Genomic DNA, 19,669 nt, shown 5'->3' with positions numbered 1-19,669 from the left:
GAAGCTGGTCCAACATCGAGGAGGAATACATTAAATGATTGAAGAACCAAATTAGAATAATTCCACAATCAGCAACTATTGATTTTAAATGATCTAGTTCTGCAAGACTGGAGACAAGAACGAGTAGCAGAAGGCAAATTTGCGGATCTTGGCTCTTCCTCCAAACACCCTAAATCACAGCACACACCCCAATAATTTTTTCACAAATAAGATCCCAAAAAGTCAAAGCTCTTGGATTGCCACTCGGGGGGGAAGCCCAAGGTAAGAAGGGGGAAGATCCAACCTCACGATCAAACATCTCCGCAGACCTCTTAACCTTGTCTTGATTACTATTAATTCCCAAGGTAACAAGAGGGGGAAGGATGGACCTCTTAACCTTTTCTTGATTACTATTAATTCTCAAGGTAAGACGAGGGAAACATCCTTCCTAACTCTTGTGAGCAAGACAAAAGACTCCACTAATGTAAGAAATGCTTGAGACACCAAAATATACATGATTTTGATTTATAATAAATGTCTTTTCATTAAAGAAAAATAGTTAGTGCATATCTTGTTGAGGAGGCATCTCACTATCGTCAATCTCATCATTCGCCTCATTCACCACATAATTGTTGTTCTTTGGTGATTCGGGTAGTAAGTGGAAGAAGAAGATAATGAGAAGATTCGAAGAGGAAGCACCGACGAGGCAGAGACCCAAATAGTTTGTCTTCTTTAATAAAAAGGACAATCGTTCTTCTGGTTGCTACTAATCTAGGGCGAGTAATAGTTCATTTTCTTGTGTTTTTTATTGGATTTTTTTTTTTAAAACAGGGACAAGCCTCTTTATTAATAATGGAAAATGAGAATAATGCTCAAAGTACAAGACAAATATACTAAGGGCAAAATAAGATAAGACAAAAACAACCAAACAAACTGTCCAAAGATGATCATAGCCAATACAAGGGAAAAAATGACCAAAATAAACAATCGCAAAGAACAGGCTAAAAGGGCGAAATCCAACAGAAAAAATGAAGCTAAAACAAAACCAGAACGAAGAGATCTGAATAGAAAGCATAATGAAATAACTCTCTCAAAAGGAAAACATTCGAATCTAGAGACTAGCAAGAAAATGCAACCAGCGATATCAAAGCTATCATGCCAAAGTAGTCCAAAACCCAGAAGAGGCACGAAAAAACCTTTCGAAATATCAGCATAAGCGAAAGGTTGTACTTCCTTTTGCAACACCTCAACACCCCATGTTGAATCTTCAAAGACAAAGTTTGATGTTCCAATTGAAAACACATCCCCCAGGCATGTAGAAGTATTAAAAGTATTAAAAGTATTCACCAAAACATTTCTCCTATCAGCCACTCTAATAGATTCCAGCACCTTTTTCGACCATAAAACGATTCATGATGAACAAGATAATCTCAGAGAATAGGCTTGAGAAATATTAGAAGAGTAGGCATAGTTTCTACAAAGAAGATTTCCAAAGATGAGTTGCACGAAACATTAACATTCTCTCCGACTTGTCTTTTTGCTTTCACTTACTATACTGGAATAATATTGGAGGACTAACAACATGGAAGGGCTGAACTGCTAATTTAAGCCAAAATAATTCCACAATCATTGACTATTGGCAACTAATCCTTCGGCAAATCCAAGGGAACTTTATTTGGAGGGAAGCCTTCATCATCAAACAGAGCATTAAGATCCATCCCTTCAATTTCAAAGTCTAATTTAAGGTCCAAACGCGCTGAGAGAATCAGTTGATTCTTCACTACTAACACTAAATGAAGAGGACATATCAAGTTGGTTCTTGAAAGAATAATCAGCTTTATAGGGGGAGCCTCGCAGAATAGAAGCCTTTGTGTTAGTGATGGTGGATTTAGAAAAATTGAAAAGCTCAGACGTAGAATCTGCATTTACTAACTTGATGAAGCATTCAGGGCGAACTTTGGAGCTATATACTTCTAGAAGATCCGGGTATCAGAAATGGAGTGCTTGATGGGATAGATACGAAGAGAGTCCAAAGGGGGAACTTTAAGGTCACAAACCCCATTTAATTCCGATTTTAGTAGGGCAGTCCAAACATTATTGAGGGAGGTTTGCTTGCAGATGTAATGTTTGAGAATTTTGGAGCATGAGAGGATTTAGTTCCTTTGGCACACATGAAATGATTCGAAATTCCATAAGCTGAAGAAAGATGGGCCCCTGCACTAATAAAAAGGAAAGTATTCCAATTCAGGCAAATGTCTTGAATAGAATAATCTGCAAAAAGCGGAGAGAGAGGTGACCAAGAGGAAGCTAGGAGTCGTGCTACAGCGAACCGATCAGACCATATAAAGGATTTATCATGAAAAACTCTCTGATTTATTTCAAACCAAAGTTCTGATAGCAATTCTTTGACTGCATTGGACCATAAGGTATTTGATTTTTTTGGGAAGGGAAGGGTCGTTCAACATTGAAAGTATATTGTCTCCAATGCAAGAGCCAAACACCACGAAATCTGAAAAAGTGAGAATAGCTTCGACCAACATTTGCGCGACTATGAGCAAATGAAGAAAAGATGTTGAAGATCCTCCCCTGCAGCATGACAAAATGAACAAATTGAAGGGGAGAGGGCATGAGCTTGGAGTTTTCGTTGAAGAGTTGCATCACTGTATGAGGATCCAAACAACAGAATCTAGACCAGAATGTTTACTCTATTTGGGCTCTTAGATTTCCATAGAGCTTGCTGAATGCATTTGTCAAGTGGTGGAGGCCATTAAAAACTTCATAAGAGATTTTACCGAGAAAGTTCCTGAAGAATCCAAAGACCACGCTCTTGAATCAGAGGCTAAGGAAATGCCTTTACCTTGTAAACCACTGATTAGAAGCTGAAATTCTTCAACTTCCTCATCCTTTGGTGCACAGCGAAAAAAGAGGCTCCATGACGTTGTTGAAGAATCCCAAATTGCATTGAACTTGGCCTTGCCTGCAATTCTAAAGAGATTGGAGAAAGCATGGCTGAAGGATTGAGCTAAACACCAAGGATCCTTCCAGAATGTGATTTTCTGGCCATTACCTAGCTTGAAAGATACAAGATGGTTGAAAACTCCAAGTTTTCGATATACTGATCATGGGGCTGTGAAGACTTGGACCAAATTTTCAAGAAATGTGCCATTGGGAGGAGTCGGATCCATGTACGCTTCTCACTATTTTGCACCAAAATGCATTTAGTTCCTTTAAAAATCTCCAATTCCATTTAAATAGAAAACCCAAGTTTCTGTTTTTCAGGTTTCCCAAACCAGGACACCTGGGCTCCATGGCTTGTGAACAAACTTTACAATTTACCGAGTAAATTTACTTTGCCGACCTTTTGCCCTTCCCAGAAAAATTTGCACATGATTCTCTCTAAATTCTGCTTCCACCAAGCTTGGCATTTGGAAGATAGGCATATAGTAGGTTCGGACTGGGATTGGGAGGTTTGCAAGCACTGAGTTACAAAGAGTTAAACGACCTCCATGTGACAGATTGTACCTTTTCCAGCAGTTTAATTTCAAATGTATTTTATCGAGAATAGGCTGCCAAAACGAATATTTCTTCAGATAGCCTCCTAATGGGAGTCCAAAACACAAGAAAGGTATCCAGCTTCAACCTAGTCGGATGGCTGTAGAAATCAAGGTATCTTCATCAACGTTAACCCCATAAAGTTCAGATTTCTCCCAATTAACTTTTTGACCGGAACACCATTCAAAGAAACCAATTGACTTAGTCAGTGTGCTTAGACTTGAATCATCAAATTTGCAAAAAAGAAGTGTATCACCAGCAAACTGTAGGATGGAAAGGTGTATTTTATCTTTTGCACTTAAGAATCCTTCAAACAAACAGCTACAATGGGTCTCTAAGAGATTAAGGAGCTAAGTTATTCAATTATGATGATGAACAAAAAGGGTGATAATGCATCCATCACCTTGGCGAATAACTCTTGTTGCAGATATGCAGCCTCTTGGTCTTCCATTAATAAAACCGAGAACATAGGATTACGAATGCAGCCACTGATCCATTCAATCCATTTAGGATGAAATCCCATCAACTGGAGAGAAGACTCTAAGAAATTCCAATTCACCCTATCAAAAGGCTGTTTCTAAGCCAAGTTTAAAGATCCATCCCTTTTTTCCTTGCCAGATAGTTCTTAATAGCCTCATTGGCTATAAAAACTGGGTCTGGAATTTGTCAATCTCCGATGAAGGCACTTTTAGTGTTGGCATGACCTTTCTCAATCTTTCTGCTAACACTTTCGCAATAATTTTACAAGAGGTAGTAAGTCTAATTGGCCTGAAGTCTTTGGCAAGGAGTGAATCTTCCTTTTTGGGATGAGGTAGATAAAAAATTTTCCTTTATGCAGGAGTTGAGCTTGCCATTAGCATCAAATTCATCGACGAATCTTTAAAGTATCCTTGAAGAATGACCAGAAATGCAAAAAGAATTCTACTGTGTAACCATCTGGGCCAGGAGCTTTATTTTCAATGAGCAATTTTGTTGAACTCCCACTGGGATCTACATTATTGAATTTGCTGTCTGGAATTTTTGAAACATCAGTTGATGTCTGATGATATGTTGTTTGCCACCACTAATAACTTAACAACTTGATTATTTTTTCTTCATTGTCCAAGTATATTGGTGACGCACTTCTAAAGAAAAAAATCATGAATCTAGTGAACACTTTTCACATGACTCATCACAAAGATCAATGGACCTAGAAGTTGACTAAAAAAGGTTGTTCCCCTACAAATTCAGTTTTGGCTGACCTTGATAACAACAGCAACTGTTCACACTTTACAAGAAGCAATTTGGATGTTATTGTTATATCAAATTGGCACTTTACGCTTCCTATTGAACATCAGTCTTCTCAACTACAACCTCAATGGCCACCCTTACACAAAAGGGAAAAGAAATGCGACAACCGATGTTTTCAAGATAAGTAAAACTCTTGTGATTGTTATTTTGAATGTATTGTTTTACTTGTTATGACTTGGTCCAAAAGCACTACATTTTATAGATCTGGCTCTATCACTTGTCCTTCGACCAATGACAGAAATCTTGAGTAACTCCTTCAGTTTGGACATGAGCCTTCTTTTGTAAATTTCATACATCAATGAAATATGGGTCTTATAAAAACAACAAACAAACAAATAGGAAGCATAAAGTAATATTACATGACGAATCACAATATTGCAGCAATACACCACTCAAAACAAAAACAAAAAGAAATCTTGCATATTCCAAAATTCAAATCAACAAAGATATCACTTACTTTACACAAATTTTCTATATTAGTAGAAATTGTTCCAATGAAGCTTAATCCATGAGCCTGCAAGCATTTATTGACTCGCTGAAGAGTGAACAAAAAATGAATGAGTTAGAATCATCCCAAGTTATTCTATCTAAGAAAACAACCAAGAGCACAAAGCAACATCTATAGAACACTGTTAATTTATAAAGAACTCTTGGGATCAGAAACAAAGATTGAAAAATAATTACAAAAAGGAGATAAGAAGATTAAAACTATGCATCCAACCCACAAATCTTGAGGATAAGGAGGTAAACGCGCCCACAAAAAGAGTAAAATCAACTACTGGTCAAATTCTTTTTGGATTTGGGTTCGCTTTATAGATAGTAACTTGGTGTTGAGATCCCTTTTTGAAGGTTTGTTTTCTGAATGCCTTATATGTTCTTTCATTTTTCTCAACGAAAGTTCACTTTCTTATAGATAAAACATAAATAATAAAAAGGCCACTCAGTGCAGTTGATAAGGGGAAATGTGAGAAAGTTATAAAAAAGAGAGGATAGAGCATTTTTTTTATTCCCTTATTCCCCGGCTGATACAATAGTGTAATCTATTAGAAATTTTAGTTGTGAATAACATACTGTAAATGGCATAAGGAGGAAGTAAAGTGAGGAGAGGATTGTCCTAAAAATTATACTAATATTACAAATTCTTTAATTTTCCAGGCATACATATTTCAGCCCATATCATAATGTCTAATATCAATGTAATTAAAATCCAATTCCAAAATATTGCACAACATGAAATTGCATCATTCCATATAAATATAATCTTTTAAAATTTATTATGCAGTAAAGAAATAGAGCAAACAGAAGGAGATGGGGCCTATGTGGGCCAGCGGAAGGAGGAAGAAAGGAGCTCGTTCCCATTCGAAGGGAGGAAAGACCAGGATGGGAGAGGGGTAGAGTGGGATATGAAGGACAAAATCTTTACATCTTATGGCCAAAGAGGATCAAGCTCTTTAACAAAATCATTTCAATTAAGGTTGTACATGAAAGTTAAAATCATGGCTTACTTTTTTTATTACTTTAATTCGACTGTGTATAGATTCAAAGTATCGTCAAGTCTTCTTGGACAAGAAGACATTTGAGCTATTCCGAGAGAACCTTCATTTCTCCCCCACCTTCTTGGACAATTGTTATGGGCCTTTTTGCAGCAATTGCAAGATTCTTTTGCATCATGAAAGGAAAAATGTCATTGGATTATGTTTATGAACAGGTCCCAAGATTCCCTATCCAGTTGGAGTTTGTATCCCATTTTGAAGTTTGTCAATCATTTTATTTTGTCTTCTTCCACTCTTTTCTTATAATGAACTTAATGTTAACTCTTTTTGGAGTTTATTTATATCTCTGGAGCATAATATCTTTTTACTTTCCATTGAAATATTTTGTTTCTTTTTAAGATGACAAAAAAAAAAGTTTCTATCCAATCATGTAACAGAACTTTTAATTTCGCATATATCATTCACAAAGTATGAACACTAAGCCACTAACAATGTAACTGTATGAATGCTAGAAACCAAAAAAAAAATTAAAGAACAATATTTGGGCACATCCTGGTTGCATCCATTTCTTTTGCATCTCACTCCAACCACAAAGCTCAAAAATATGTTAAGAAAAAAGAAAAGAAAAAGAAAGAAAGAGCTTTCAATCATTAGACCATTGAGTTGGCTTGTAAATAATGGGTGCAGCGTAGGCCTAGGATGCATGTAAGTGTTTCCAAAGTTAAATTACCTTCCAAATGCTATCTCGTTTTGCAGTGCCGACTAAGCATGGATGATGTGAGCATAACATTATTAAGAAAGAATCCCTAGAAGTAGTAATTGTGGCAGCTCTTGAGATTACAAACAATGACTTAACCAGAACCTCAGTAGATAGAAGGTGTGGAATTTGGGAGTCCAATGAATTCTCTGTATCACTGCAGCCAAAGAGATTGCATCACATCAGCATAAAAATTGAAGAAAAAGTAGGAACTAGAGGTACTAACTGAATTACGATAATTGATTACGATGGAAGAAAATAATAAAAAATGCTTTGGCCAGTAATTATACTAGACTAACAGAAACTGTATCGACTATCATATGACTGCATCCATTATTCAAATCAATCATAAAATTGTAAATAACAGACGGACCTTGTCTTTGAAAAATGGAGTTTCTCTCCTACTATAGAAAGAAAATTTGCAAATTCAAGTAAAAGAGCTTCACTCAGCTCTGGAGCACCAGCAACAAGCTTTCCAACAGCACTGCAAGCGAATCTTCTAACATCCCAACTTGGATGGCACAAAAAGAACAGTAATGGCTGCAAGAGTTTAATTAATCACTAACCAAAAACTTACATTGTTGCAAGACAGAAATGACAATATATTTTGTCAAAAGGTCACCTGCGAGAGCAATTGGACTGAAAAAGTGTCCAACACCCTGCAAAATAAAATCACAAAGCAGCTGTGGGAATTAGTTTCAATACTTCACTCAATTCCAAAGAATTGTTGATGATATCACGAATCAAAACATAACCTGCGTGAGTGTTCCACAAGCAGCACCTCAAGAAGATCAAGACATGCAATGCAATCTTCTATTGACAGTTTCGACGCCTGGGCACAGCAAAAGAAAAAATTACCCAGATAAACAGTAAGTTATCTTTCAATAAAATACTTACAGAGACTTAAATGGGCATCAAAAGCAGGTTCTGAAAAGCTACCATTGAAACTGGTACGATTGAAGGTTCATTTTGAGATACCAAAGACCAAATTTTTTCCTTGCTAACAGTCTCCTCTGAAAGAATATGATAACATACAATAAAAAGAAAAAGAAAGATTATTCAAAAAAGATAACAATGAATGAACCTTTTAAAATCTAAAAAGGCATAGACATATTATTATAATTTAGCAATAGGCCCAACCGAGAATATCTGAGATTTTTGGAATAATGTTTTTTCACAAGAAACAACCTCTTAATGATATATTGAAAAGCAATAAATCTTTAGGGGACATTTTGAATATGAAAAAAAAAAACCTATTTGCAACTAAAGTATACAAACAAAATAAGGATAATTTCATTAAAAAAAAAGAAGAAGAAGAAGAAAAGAGAAAGCCTAAATGGCACCAAAGGGCAAAGTAGGTAACAATAGAAACTCAGCAGCAAATAAAAAAGAGAACAAATTACCCAAAAAAAAAACTGATAAAGGGAGTATCATCCAGAAAGCAGAAAACAAGTTGAATGGCAGGTTACATGTACATTTTTTTGAATGGCAGGTTACATGAACATTTTTTTTATGAATACAACTTTCATGGAGAATAAATAAAAGAATACAAGGCCATACAAAAAAAACCAGCTCACCAAAACACCCCACTAAATGAAGGGGTGCAGCTAAGTTTAATGTTCCCTATAGAATAGTTACAGAAAAGCTTCGAATGGAAACCTAAAGAGACACATGGAACCTCGCTAAGGACCAAACCTTGCAAGGATCCTTGTCTCTACCTCTAAACACTATCATTCCTCTCCCTCAAAGATCCCAAAACACAACACACCCCAACAAACCACAAAAAAGGGTCTTTCTCTGGAAGGAGGATGATGGAGTAACTCCTCGATCATTGTACAAACGTTCCTTTGGCCAGCAAAACTAACAGCGAACTCATGCAGAAAATAGATCCAAACATCCCTTGCATACTGGCAATCCCAAAGAAGATGATTCAAGTTTTCCTCTGCCTTCTGACACAAAATACAACAAAAAGAACCCACCAGCGAGGTCGTCCTTCTAACGAACCTATCCAAGGTGTTCACACGACCAAGCAAGACTTGCCAAAGAAAAAACCGGACTTTCTTAGGTATCTTGGTCCTCCAAACCACATCGAACACGGACACACTACTAGTGGAGGGATCCCCAACAACAAACTAAAGAAGGAATTACAAGAAAACCCTTCCCTAGGATTTGGACTCCAAATATGAATCTCCCTTCTCCCAACTCTAAAATAGCAGACCTTCAGTAAGGAAAGAAGAGAAGCAATCTCCGTCATTTCTCTATTGGACAAATGACAACAGAACCCGAAAGAGAAAGACATAGAGTTCTCCGACCACTCCACAAGGTCTAAAATCGACCATTTTAAAAGACAATCGGTAAAGATTTGGGTAAGTAGTAGAAAGACCTTATCCAATGATGTAAGAAAAATAGGGATCAATTGGGTAATTAGTTAATATTCTAGATCAATTTCCTTTTTACCCCAGTTGTAATAAAACTCTATATATAGAAGTCCTCCCCTCTTGTATGAAGCACATTATTCATTTTGATAAAAAGATTTTACAATCTTGGTTCTTGGAGAATTACACCTTGGAAATACATAGGCAACATCACATATGAAAAACACCAAACACATGACAATCAATATTAAAGGAAAGCTGACAAGTATAAAAGAGATTACTCTTTTCATTTAACAATGGAAAGCTTGATTCTTATTTTGAAAAAAAAAAATCAAAGCTGACAAGTAAAAAGAGGGTGCATTATCTGGCAAACATAAAGATTCAGATCTCATAGATAATTTTAAAAAAGAAAACCTGATTAATTGTGATAAACACCTGCTTTAATATCGATAGCCATAATCTTTCCAACTAAAAGCAAAGCATATATTCCATCCAACCGCTGCACAGCTTTTGTAAAACCAGTTTTCACAAGCTGGATAAGAGGCACCAGAAGACCTGATATCTGCAATTGATTTTTCACAAGAAATGAAAACTATACGAATTCCATATGACAGAACTTAAAAACAAATGTAGGGAAGAAAGAGAATCAACGAAATTCAGCTTTCTAACCCTTGCAACCACATCAGAATTTTTAGAGATAACATGCAGACAACGAAGGTGTCCTCTCCTCAATGTTTCCTTCTCCTTGAGGCCAGATGCAAAAAGTGAAAGAAGCTCTGGTTGAATGGAATCAGAAGATCTTGCAGCCCAAGCAGCTATAGCGGACAAAATTGCAAGTTTTACCTCTTCATTTCCTACAATGAGTACAATACAAAATTAGTATCAATATGGAGATCAAAAAGGAAAATGAAAACATATCAAGAACATAAACATAAGTTGGGGAATTGTTTACCTTCACCCCTATAACATGACAAAAGAAAGCTGCATACTAATTGTGAAAGACTGCAGATCCTTTTCCCTTCTGGAGCATGAGCCAACTCTTGCACCATGTTGAACATACCAATCCGCTGGTAAGGGAATGCCAGTCTTCCTTCTGAGCCTGCAAAAATCAAACCACATAGGCAAGAAGTTAGGCAGAAGAATAATCACTAATACCTTAAAATTCAGAACCTGAAAATCACCACTGGTTAACAGGCATCAAAACGAACAACTTGGTCCAATGGGGTGCATAAAATAGCAAAACAAAGCACAAAAAACTAAATGTATTAATTGCATACAGGAAATACAAAAATAAAATAAACTTTGTGGGCTGATGCAAGGGTTGCTTCTTTTCTAATCATTTTGGGTTTGCTCCAGTTTATATCCTTCCTCGTTGTTCACTTCCTAAGCTAGTTGCTGATTTTTCTTCTTGAGTTATTTGTTCATTTGGATTTGTTCTTCATTTTTCTTCAGGATTAGTCTTACGTTGTAATTTGGTTCTAGCCATGCATTGAATTGCTTTAAGTTTTTCTAATTTTGTTTCCTCTTTTGTACTTTGTGCATTAGAGTCATTTTTCAATGAAAATCTTGTTTCCGCTTCAAAAAAAACATAAGGGCCATTAGCTCAACCAATTAAAAATATAAAAGCAATAAAAGGTGCAAAGGCAAACCTCCAATAACAGCTTTAACATTGTTGAACATTGCTTCCAGAGTATCTGGATTACTCGATTTCCCAGCTAAACATCTTACGATAGCCAACGCTCCAATCCTTCTATTTTCATCTGTGTGTCGAGCTTGTGGTGATACCACTGAAAGAATTTCTGTTGCATACTTACTTAGATCAAGGGTGACCGATTGTAAACAGAATGACACTGAATCCAACACAATCTCAGGGTTGCGTTTAAGCATTTTAACAGAAGATGGCACCACAACACTCTGGAGATCATCGTGTAACATACGTCCAAAAAGAGGACGAAATGCTTCACTAAGATTCTTGGTAGGCTTTTCCCTGGCATTTAAAACTGAATTGACATAGAGATCAAGAAATGCTGGCTGTACAAGACATACAAGCAAAGATGCCAAGTGAGAACATGATTGAATCAAACTTAACAATAAGAAAATTGCCAATATTGAGCACAGTCTAAAAAAAGTTAACTACTGACCTTGAAGTTTTCAAATAAGGGAGGTAGAGTATTTGAAAACTCCAATAACAAATTCAATAACTCGGGAGCGTCTTTGTATGGTATACGTGTGTCATTTACTTCGTCAATGTACATTCTGCAGATGTCTGCCGACTGCACAGTAGAATAAATTTGCAAAAATAATCAAAGTTGAGCTAATTACATGTGTAGCATCTCATTATTTATGGAAAAGGGCACAGAATAAACCTGAGATAATAAATGGAAAAATGTTTGCTTGCAAGTCCTTCGCTCTCGAAAAGACCCCTCCATAAGAATGTGGATCAAACTTGCTTGAGCTGACCCTAATCTAGAAAAGGCATTCTTTGAAATGGTGGAAAACTGACTATAAACAAGAAGACATGACCACTTGAGAAGTCTATAGCATCCTACGCGTGTATGAAACTTTGACTGCTTTTCCATGGACTGCACAAGTGCTGCAGCAAAACTTTTCATGAACGTTATCTCACTTAAAGCTTTTATAATTACATTATCCACAGCTTCCCTTGATCCACGATCATCATAAATAAATAGTGTACTAAATATTATGTCAACCAACTGCAAAGCGAATTCCTCGTACGCCTCTGCACAGTAAACGAGTGTTGATATCACAAATCAGGCCAAACATGAGAGGTCGCTAAAACAAATCAATCAAAACAAAAATCCTGTTTGCAAATCAAAACCAGAAAACCTGACAAGGGCAACACTTTTGGATCTAAAACAAAGCTGGTATGGCACATATTCTATTAGTAATAGGTCCATATAATTCCAAAAGTAAAATCAAGGGAAAGCAAGTAGATGAATCAAGTATCTAACGTTTTCACAGATCTTGAAAAGCATGCTCATAAAAAGGTTTTCAGTAGCACACCCTTAATCTAGCCATGAGTAGATAAAAAATCTTGTAATTACGCTAAATATTTTCCCATGAGAAACTATGCAACCTTTCTCCATTCAAATAATCATTATTATAACTTTCAGCTCAACTGATGTGGTAGGACAAGTGATAATCTAGTTGTTTTGGTTTTAGATTGTCTGTCTGTTTGTTTGTGACGTCGTATATTTCCTCACAAAAAATAATGAAGATAACAATAGCGGAATGTACTAATTAGCATTACATAGACAAACATGGGAAAAATAGCCCAACGGAATTCCAAAAAGGATACCAAAAATACCACCATTGGATCCAAATGCTACAATAAAAAAAAAAAATCAAATGTAATTGGAAAGAAGTCGTGTAAAATGTGGAACACCTTCAGCAGCAAAGGAGTTTCTTTTAAAAAGAAAAGTCAAACTACAATTTCAATCTTGAACTTTCAAGTTTGAGTCAAAGAGGTCCCGCTTTCAATTTTGTGTTAAATAGGTTCCTAAACTCTTAAAAAGGAAAAAAGTCTAAGAAGTCTCTAAACGTGTAAGTCCTTGAAATTCAAGTCAAATAGGACCTTGACCCATTTGAAATTTTTAAACTCACGAACCTATTGGACACAAAATTGAAAATTGCATATTCTAATCGACACAAAATTCAATCCTTTTCGAGTGAGAAAGTGAACTGATTTTGGAAAAAGATGAGAAAAAATTAAGAGGAAGATAAAAAGACTAGTGCTCTTAGAAACTGAATATTTATTGAGAAAAATGATAGATACAAAGGATACAAAAATAAAGAAGCTCACGGGGGAGCTAAACAACTAATTATAGAAAGGGCATTAAATCCAACAAAATAAAACCTACAGGAAATCACATAAAGATTTAATCATCAAAGTCCAGACAAACATAAAACCTAATAAGGGACAAAAACATCGATAAAATACATTGCTTTCCCTTGAATGATTCTATTGTTTGCCTCACAGTACAGAATCTGGACTATGACCCTATATCTGTCATTGACCTATTAGACGTTGATAAACTTTTTTTCTACAATCTTATAGAATAGATTTGTTGCTTTTAACCTGTCATATGTCCTATATCGATCGCTTTATGCTTTCGTTATTTCCGTCTTCAATTTCTTTCATCATTCTTCGAAATATTTTCAAAGCATCTACTATGACTTTCTCTGCTTGTTTATCCATGACAGTGGGAGTACGAAAAAGATATGAAATTGATTTCAAATGATTTCAAATCGGTACTACAGGGACAGGCATTGTCAACCTATTTAAGGTTCTTCGCATTTCTCGTTTGTTCTACAGATTTCTTACCTCCCTAACCCTAGAATAGATTTCTTGCCTCTGCTAAGACCTATTAGACATAAGATTCAAAGTTCAATGACTTTACTTTTTAATGTTAAATTTTCGAAAAATACTTAAGTAAAAAACTCTCCCCTTGCCGTAAAATTTCAACTCCTCCCAGCCACAAGCCACAGTCAATCATCGACCTTTAGTTGTTCTCCACCCTCTTGTTTATCGAACATTTGGTTCGAGTCCATTGTAGCTCCTTGACCTCGTTCATCAAACCTGTTCCCAATTGTTTGTCCCCCATTTGTCTATTCTACGTCTATTGCTGATCAACCGCTCATCTACCCCACAATCATTTGAGTCTATCGAGTTTGGTACATGATTTAGGGTTGAAATACAAAACTTCTTCTCTTCTGGAAGCTCCCCAACTTTTTCCCTCTCCTCCCTAAGCCCTCAACTTCCCTCTGTCCAGCCTCAGATTACCACCTCTACTTTTGACTGCTAATCCTCCTCATCAATTCCATCAGTAAAAACCCTCAAGTTGGATTTTTTTATTTTTGTTCAGCTTTTTCTCTCTTATTTTTGCCGCTGTTCTCCACATTGTCCGTTCATTTCAGAATCTTTTGCCTTCATGGACATGAAAAGTTGATTCATTCGAAATATTTTCTTCAATATTTGCAGTGAAAGGATATGTTTTTGGTGTAAGAAACCGGATGTAATTAACACATTTCACTTTCAGTTCCTCTACTTCTCTGGTTTAAATGTGCAATGGTCGAGTTACTGCAAAATCCAGTTCATTCTTTCATATGAAATTATGGATGATTTCAAAGTAGTTCGTTTATCTAAATCCATATCGTATTTTGGTTGACATTTGAAATGATAACAACATATGCCTTCCTCAAGGGAAAGAAAGATTATGCAAGTTCTAAGTGAGATTGATAAAGAAAATGATCAAAGGTCTCAGAGAATGGTAAACGATTCCCAACTTTTGAGAACAAGATACAATCAGAGTATGAAATTTCTCTTCAGCAAAAGGTATGTAAGAAATTCTCAAGATGGGTTGATTAATCACAAGAAAACTACAAGAAGTTGTGGCAACCTAGCATAATTCAAGTTATTTCTAAAACCGTAACTCGTCAAACCTAACAACAAAAGTTCGATACACTGAGGCTTTTTTTTTGTGGGGTAAGGAAGTGGTAGAATTTGAATTTAACTATTTTATGGTGGTATCTCCATTTTAAAAAGAAAAGTAGTCGAACTGAAATTTAACCCCATTTTGACAGTATCTCAGTTGCTAGTGCACTACCTCTTGGAAGGAAGTTCAAAATTTCTAAGAAGATCATTTTCAGCCCAAAGATTTTGTTAAATGTTTTTTTATAGAAACAACTACTTTCATTTAGAAAAGATGAAAGAATACAAGGACCACCGAAAAAAAATATGTATCCTTAGCTTTCCCAACAACACAAAGAACATGAAGGGATAAAGAAGGGAGCTCAAGAGAAATATTGTATAGAACTCAAGGTCACAAATGTACAACCTACATAACAGATCCGGTTCAAGTAAGGCCGTGAGCTCAAGAGAAATATCTTTCCAAAAATCTGAAGATGTGCCTTTAACCTCGTTAAACAGCCATTCAAAAGGATGGGGATCGTGCTTACTGGCAATAATCCCGTCCCATAAAGATTCAAACTCAAAGGAAAAACACCAAAGCCATTTAGCCAGTAAAGTTTTGTTGTGTAACATTAGATTTTCAAGCTCAAGCCCCCCTTTTGACCTCCCAGCCCACCAAATGAGAACCTCTCCCTTCGTCCACCCCCTCCCAAAGGAAATCTCTCATAGGCTTTTCCAAATTCTTACACACCAAACTAGGGCCTTGAAAGAGGGAAAGATAATAAAGGGGAATGCCACTCGACACCATTTATTTTTTGGATAAGATCCACTGGATACCAATTTAGCAAAAGTAAGTTGGCTAAAGTGATGAACAAGGAGAATACTAATTGGTGTCAGAAGATGAAATTGAGGTGTGCAAAAGAGGAGGATTGCAACTCTGCTTTTCTCCATCCAATGGCTAGTGGTAAAAGAAACAAGAGTTGAATATGCCCTTTGATCAAGGACAATGAGGAGCAAACTCATATCGATAAGGAGGTGGAGGAGGAGGTTTCATCGGTTTTTTTGGACTTACTAAGCCATGTGGTTATGCCTAGGCCGTTTGTGCAAGGCATTGAATGGTGTCCCATCCTATCCAGAGAAGGTGAGGAGTTGGAGGTCCCATTTACTGTGGAGGAAGTTAGGAACATGGTTTTTGGGAGTGATAGAAATTAGTCTCCCCGTCCTGATGGTTTTCCCAAGATAACTGGGACATTCTTAAGAGGGACTTGGAAAATGTTTTCAAAGAATTTTTTGAAAGAAGCATTTTGAATCACTCCCTTGAAGAAACATCCGTGTGTCTTATACCACAAAAGAAAGGTGCTAAGCAGGTCAAGGAGTTCAGGGAAAAGTTTCTTCTTCAAAACTGCGAGACTGACTGTCATTAATCCTAATCCTAATTAATGAAGAAAAACTAATCCTAAGCCTAATTAATTAAGGAAACTAATCCTAGTCCTAATCAATGAAGGATTTGAGCAAGATACTCATTTTACCCTAATCCTACTACAGCAAGAAGTGCTGTCACTTCGAGTGTGTTTTTCCTCCCTGGATAATTTACAAAAAGTAAAACTTATTTATCCATGAAAAATACTAAACTAAGTACTAACAGAGATGGTGGAATGCGGATTGTAGTGCAACGTAAATACACACCCACAGAAAGCATGGCTTTTTACCGAAAACATATAGACATACACGCTTACAAATAAAGATAAACCCAACAAAAGAACCTAAAATCACATGAAAAAAAAATTCATGGAGATATATCCCAACATGAACGTAAAAGCATAAGGAAATGCTCGTACTCCAGAAGAAAATAGAGCGTGAAACCCAGAACCAAAATCCAACAAAATGTTGACAATGATTGAATTACACCCAAGCATCGATATTCCAAAAAAAAAAAATGTGACTGAAAGAAACCAAGCTAACCAGAATTCCGGAAAATGGCAGGGATTTGGGTTCGGAAGATTTGGATCCGCCTCTTGGTGGATGGAGTAGATACCAACCCAGAAATTGAGTTGAGAAGGTCCAATGAATCCGCCATTGGTAGAAACGAATATCTTCCGATTGGGAATTCGAGGCCTCAAATAAGTAAGTTGAAAATGGTGAGACGAAGAGTGTGATGCTGCTGCATATAAGAAGAGCTTTGCAGAGGTTTCAACCTTAGTTTTAGGGTTTTAGGAACAACAAGAAGAATAAATGGACACTCAAAATTCTTTATATACAAATTTTTTTTTTCTTTTAACTTCCAATTTATATATGTTTTGCCGGTAATAAAATGAAACACAGCATAAGTGATTGTGTTTTCTTGTATTTTTTTTATTTTTTTTCTATGATCAATAATACTTCTCCACATTTTTATTTTTAATGATTTTTTTTTCATGTATCTGGAAAATGGTAGATAATGAAAAATAGTCTGTAGTATTAAAAAAAAAAAATTGTTAGTTATTTGGTCAAATTCTATGGAGCTTTCAAAATGTTGAGGTTTATGTCTTAAATGTGTAAGTCATATCTTTGTTATTTGCCATCTCGGGTAGTTGGCGATATATACTGGCCAAGTGATGAAAATAGCTTAGTTAAGGTGACAAGAAATATAAACTAACCTTCTTATCAAGAATCATAAGACTTAAACTACAAATAACAGAAAGATGAATGAACAGTAACAAGATGAATGGATTGAAGAGGTATAAATATGCAATGTATTAAAGAATATAGACCTTTAGCCACCGTACAATATAGACAAATACAATGTAAAGAAATACAAAAATGAAAAGGATAGAAATGACATTACAAGTTAGGGGATGCGGAAATCAAATATTCTTCACTCAACCCAAGCTCTCAATCTTAAACTAACCGAAGAATATGAAGAAAGACTTTACCGACAGTGGAAAGACTACTCCTTTCCGCCACTCTTTAGGGTCTGGTCATTTAAGCTGTGACATAGGTCCATTCAAACCTAGACTAGACCGTTTTCTTGATGGTGATGGAATCCTTTATATAGACAGATTTAGATGGGAAATCTAATCTTCAAAGTATGTCAGTGCTGAAAGCTGCTTCTATGTTAAGTCACATCAACTCCATCTACCACTTTTGTCTTCTAACTAACCTCTTTTCGCTTACTGATATAGTCTTCTCGCCTAGTCTTCTCGCGAATTTCTCTACGATTCGATAGTTTCTTCTTCTTCTTTTTTTAATCATGCATTTAGACACTAAAAACAGGGTGAAACAGACATGAAAACTTATGTAAAGTGTATTTCTAAATATTTATGAATTTACAACATAAGCTATGTGTTTTAACACATTTTTATGCATTTTGGTCATATTATTCTATCTAAAAGGCTACAATGACTTATATTTCTACAAGTTATCAGATGTCAAAAGAGTTTTATACGACTTAGGCACAAGCATCAATTTTATGCCTTTGACTATTTTCAAAAAGTTGAGAATAGTTGATGCAAGGCTTGCTATTTTCACACTCTAACTTGTTCATTGATCAATCGCAAGGTCAAAAGGAAAGTTTGATGATGTTTCAGTCAAGTGGATAAGTTTAGCTTTCTCACAAATTATTTCATCATTCTTAGATTGTGAGGCAGCCAAAGATATTCCTATCATCTTGGGAAGACCTTTCTTCTCTAATGGGAGAGCATTGAGATGTGCATGAAGGAAAATTGGCTATCGAGGTTGATGATGGAAAAATCAAAGCACTAGAGACATGCAGCAGTGGAATTTAAAGGATCATGCTTTACTCTATATGTATCTAAACGATTTAGAAGTTAACATGCATCTACTATGCGATGGACTTAAACGAAAAACTAAAAAGGTAAACGATGTTCTTACCTTTGTAGTTCTGAAATTCTTTTTTAATCCAACGCTTCTTTGCCTGAATATCACGAACAAGGACAACCACCAAGTTGACCTACTATGCTCAGGACCAAGAACGAAGTTGTGGGACTCGGTTATGCAAAGAGAATTTTAGAGAGAGACCGGGAGTGAATCGTTTAGGTGTTTTTTAGAGAAAACCTCATTTTTTTTTATTTCTCATTTGGCAATGAGAAGTTTTATATGAAATTTACATGCAAATTGCATGTAAATTATTTCATATCTTATCAACACCTAATCAATTCATTAACTCTTTAATGAAATTAGTGGCTTCAAATTCATAATAATCTGTCGCATTTCCCATTAACCGTTAATTAATAAAGTAATTAGTCAAAGGGGAATTTTGGTCATTTGACCAACTTAAGTCAAAGTCAAACTTTGACTTTTCTTAGTCAAAAGTCAACTTTTTGACTTTTTACTAATTTTCCTGTTTTGACTAATTCTAATCTCCCGAGTATGAATTCGTATTCATTTTTCTAAAATTCAAATCATATTTGAATATAAATCCGGTCAAAGTTCGAACTTTGACCGTTTCTAAACTTTTCAAGCTTTTAAATATGAATCTATATTCATATTTATTTAAATCATATTTAAACACAAAGCTTAAAGTTTATATCTACTGACTTATATCTAATATATTTGTCGGTTTCTCTCTCTTTTCTTAATTCGTACAATTCGAATTACTTTAACATTCTTGTTCTTAGTTGAATCCATATGAGCTAGTAGGGGAACCTAATGGACCTATAGATCATGGACTCCAACGATTCGAGATTAACTGGCTAAACTCTTTTAGACCAAAGTTAATCAACATTCATTAACTAAAGAGTCATTCCACTAAAGACTCTTAGTTGCACTCCCCTCACTATAGATCTATTTTTGT

The 19,669-nt window shown here is 35.7% G+C and overlaps 1 protein-coding gene across 1 annotated transcript in view; it reads right to left on the bottom strand.

The window, feature by feature from the left end:
• The window catches only part of LOC103485854 (protein ILITYHIA), a 56,707-nt gene extending 39,607 nt beyond the window's left edge, over window positions 1-17,100 (bottom strand). The window contains exons 1-13 of the mRNA XM_008443579.3: window positions 16,840-17,100; window positions 11,813-12,186; window positions 11,588-11,719; window positions 11,096-11,477; window positions 10,399-10,545; window positions 10,116-10,300; window positions 9,882-10,008; window positions 8,011-8,084; window positions 7,827-7,903; window positions 7,694-7,730; window positions 7,445-7,611; window positions 7,045-7,228; window positions 5,279-5,356 (exon numbers count right to left, since the gene is read on the bottom strand). Of these exons, the coding sequence (XP_008441801.2) occupies window positions 5,279-5,356; window positions 7,045-7,228; window positions 7,445-7,611; window positions 7,694-7,730; window positions 7,827-7,903; window positions 8,011-8,084; window positions 9,882-10,008; window positions 10,116-10,300; window positions 10,399-10,545; window positions 11,096-11,477; window positions 11,588-11,719; window positions 11,813-12,186; window positions 16,840-16,954 (2,079 nt within the window). The 5' untranslated portion in view covers window positions 16,955-17,100. The remainder of the gene's footprint in view (window positions 1-5,278; window positions 5,357-7,044; window positions 7,229-7,444; window positions 7,612-7,693; window positions 7,731-7,826; window positions 7,904-8,010; window positions 8,085-9,881; window positions 10,009-10,115; window positions 10,301-10,398; window positions 10,546-11,095; window positions 11,478-11,587; window positions 11,720-11,812; window positions 12,187-16,839) is intronic.
• Between the last annotated feature and the right edge of the window lie 2,569 nt (window positions 17,101-19,669).

Source organism: Cucumis melo, chromosome 5 (assembly GCF_025177605.1).
Source record: "Cucumis melo cultivar AY chromosome 5, USDA_Cmelo_AY_1.0, whole genome shotgun sequence".
NCBI classification, from domain to species: Eukaryota; Viridiplantae; Streptophyta; class Magnoliopsida; order Cucurbitales; family Cucurbitaceae; genus Cucumis; species Cucumis melo.
The sequence above is the reverse complement of the archived record's forward strand: the minus strand, read 5'-3'. Positions and strand labels throughout refer to the sequence as shown.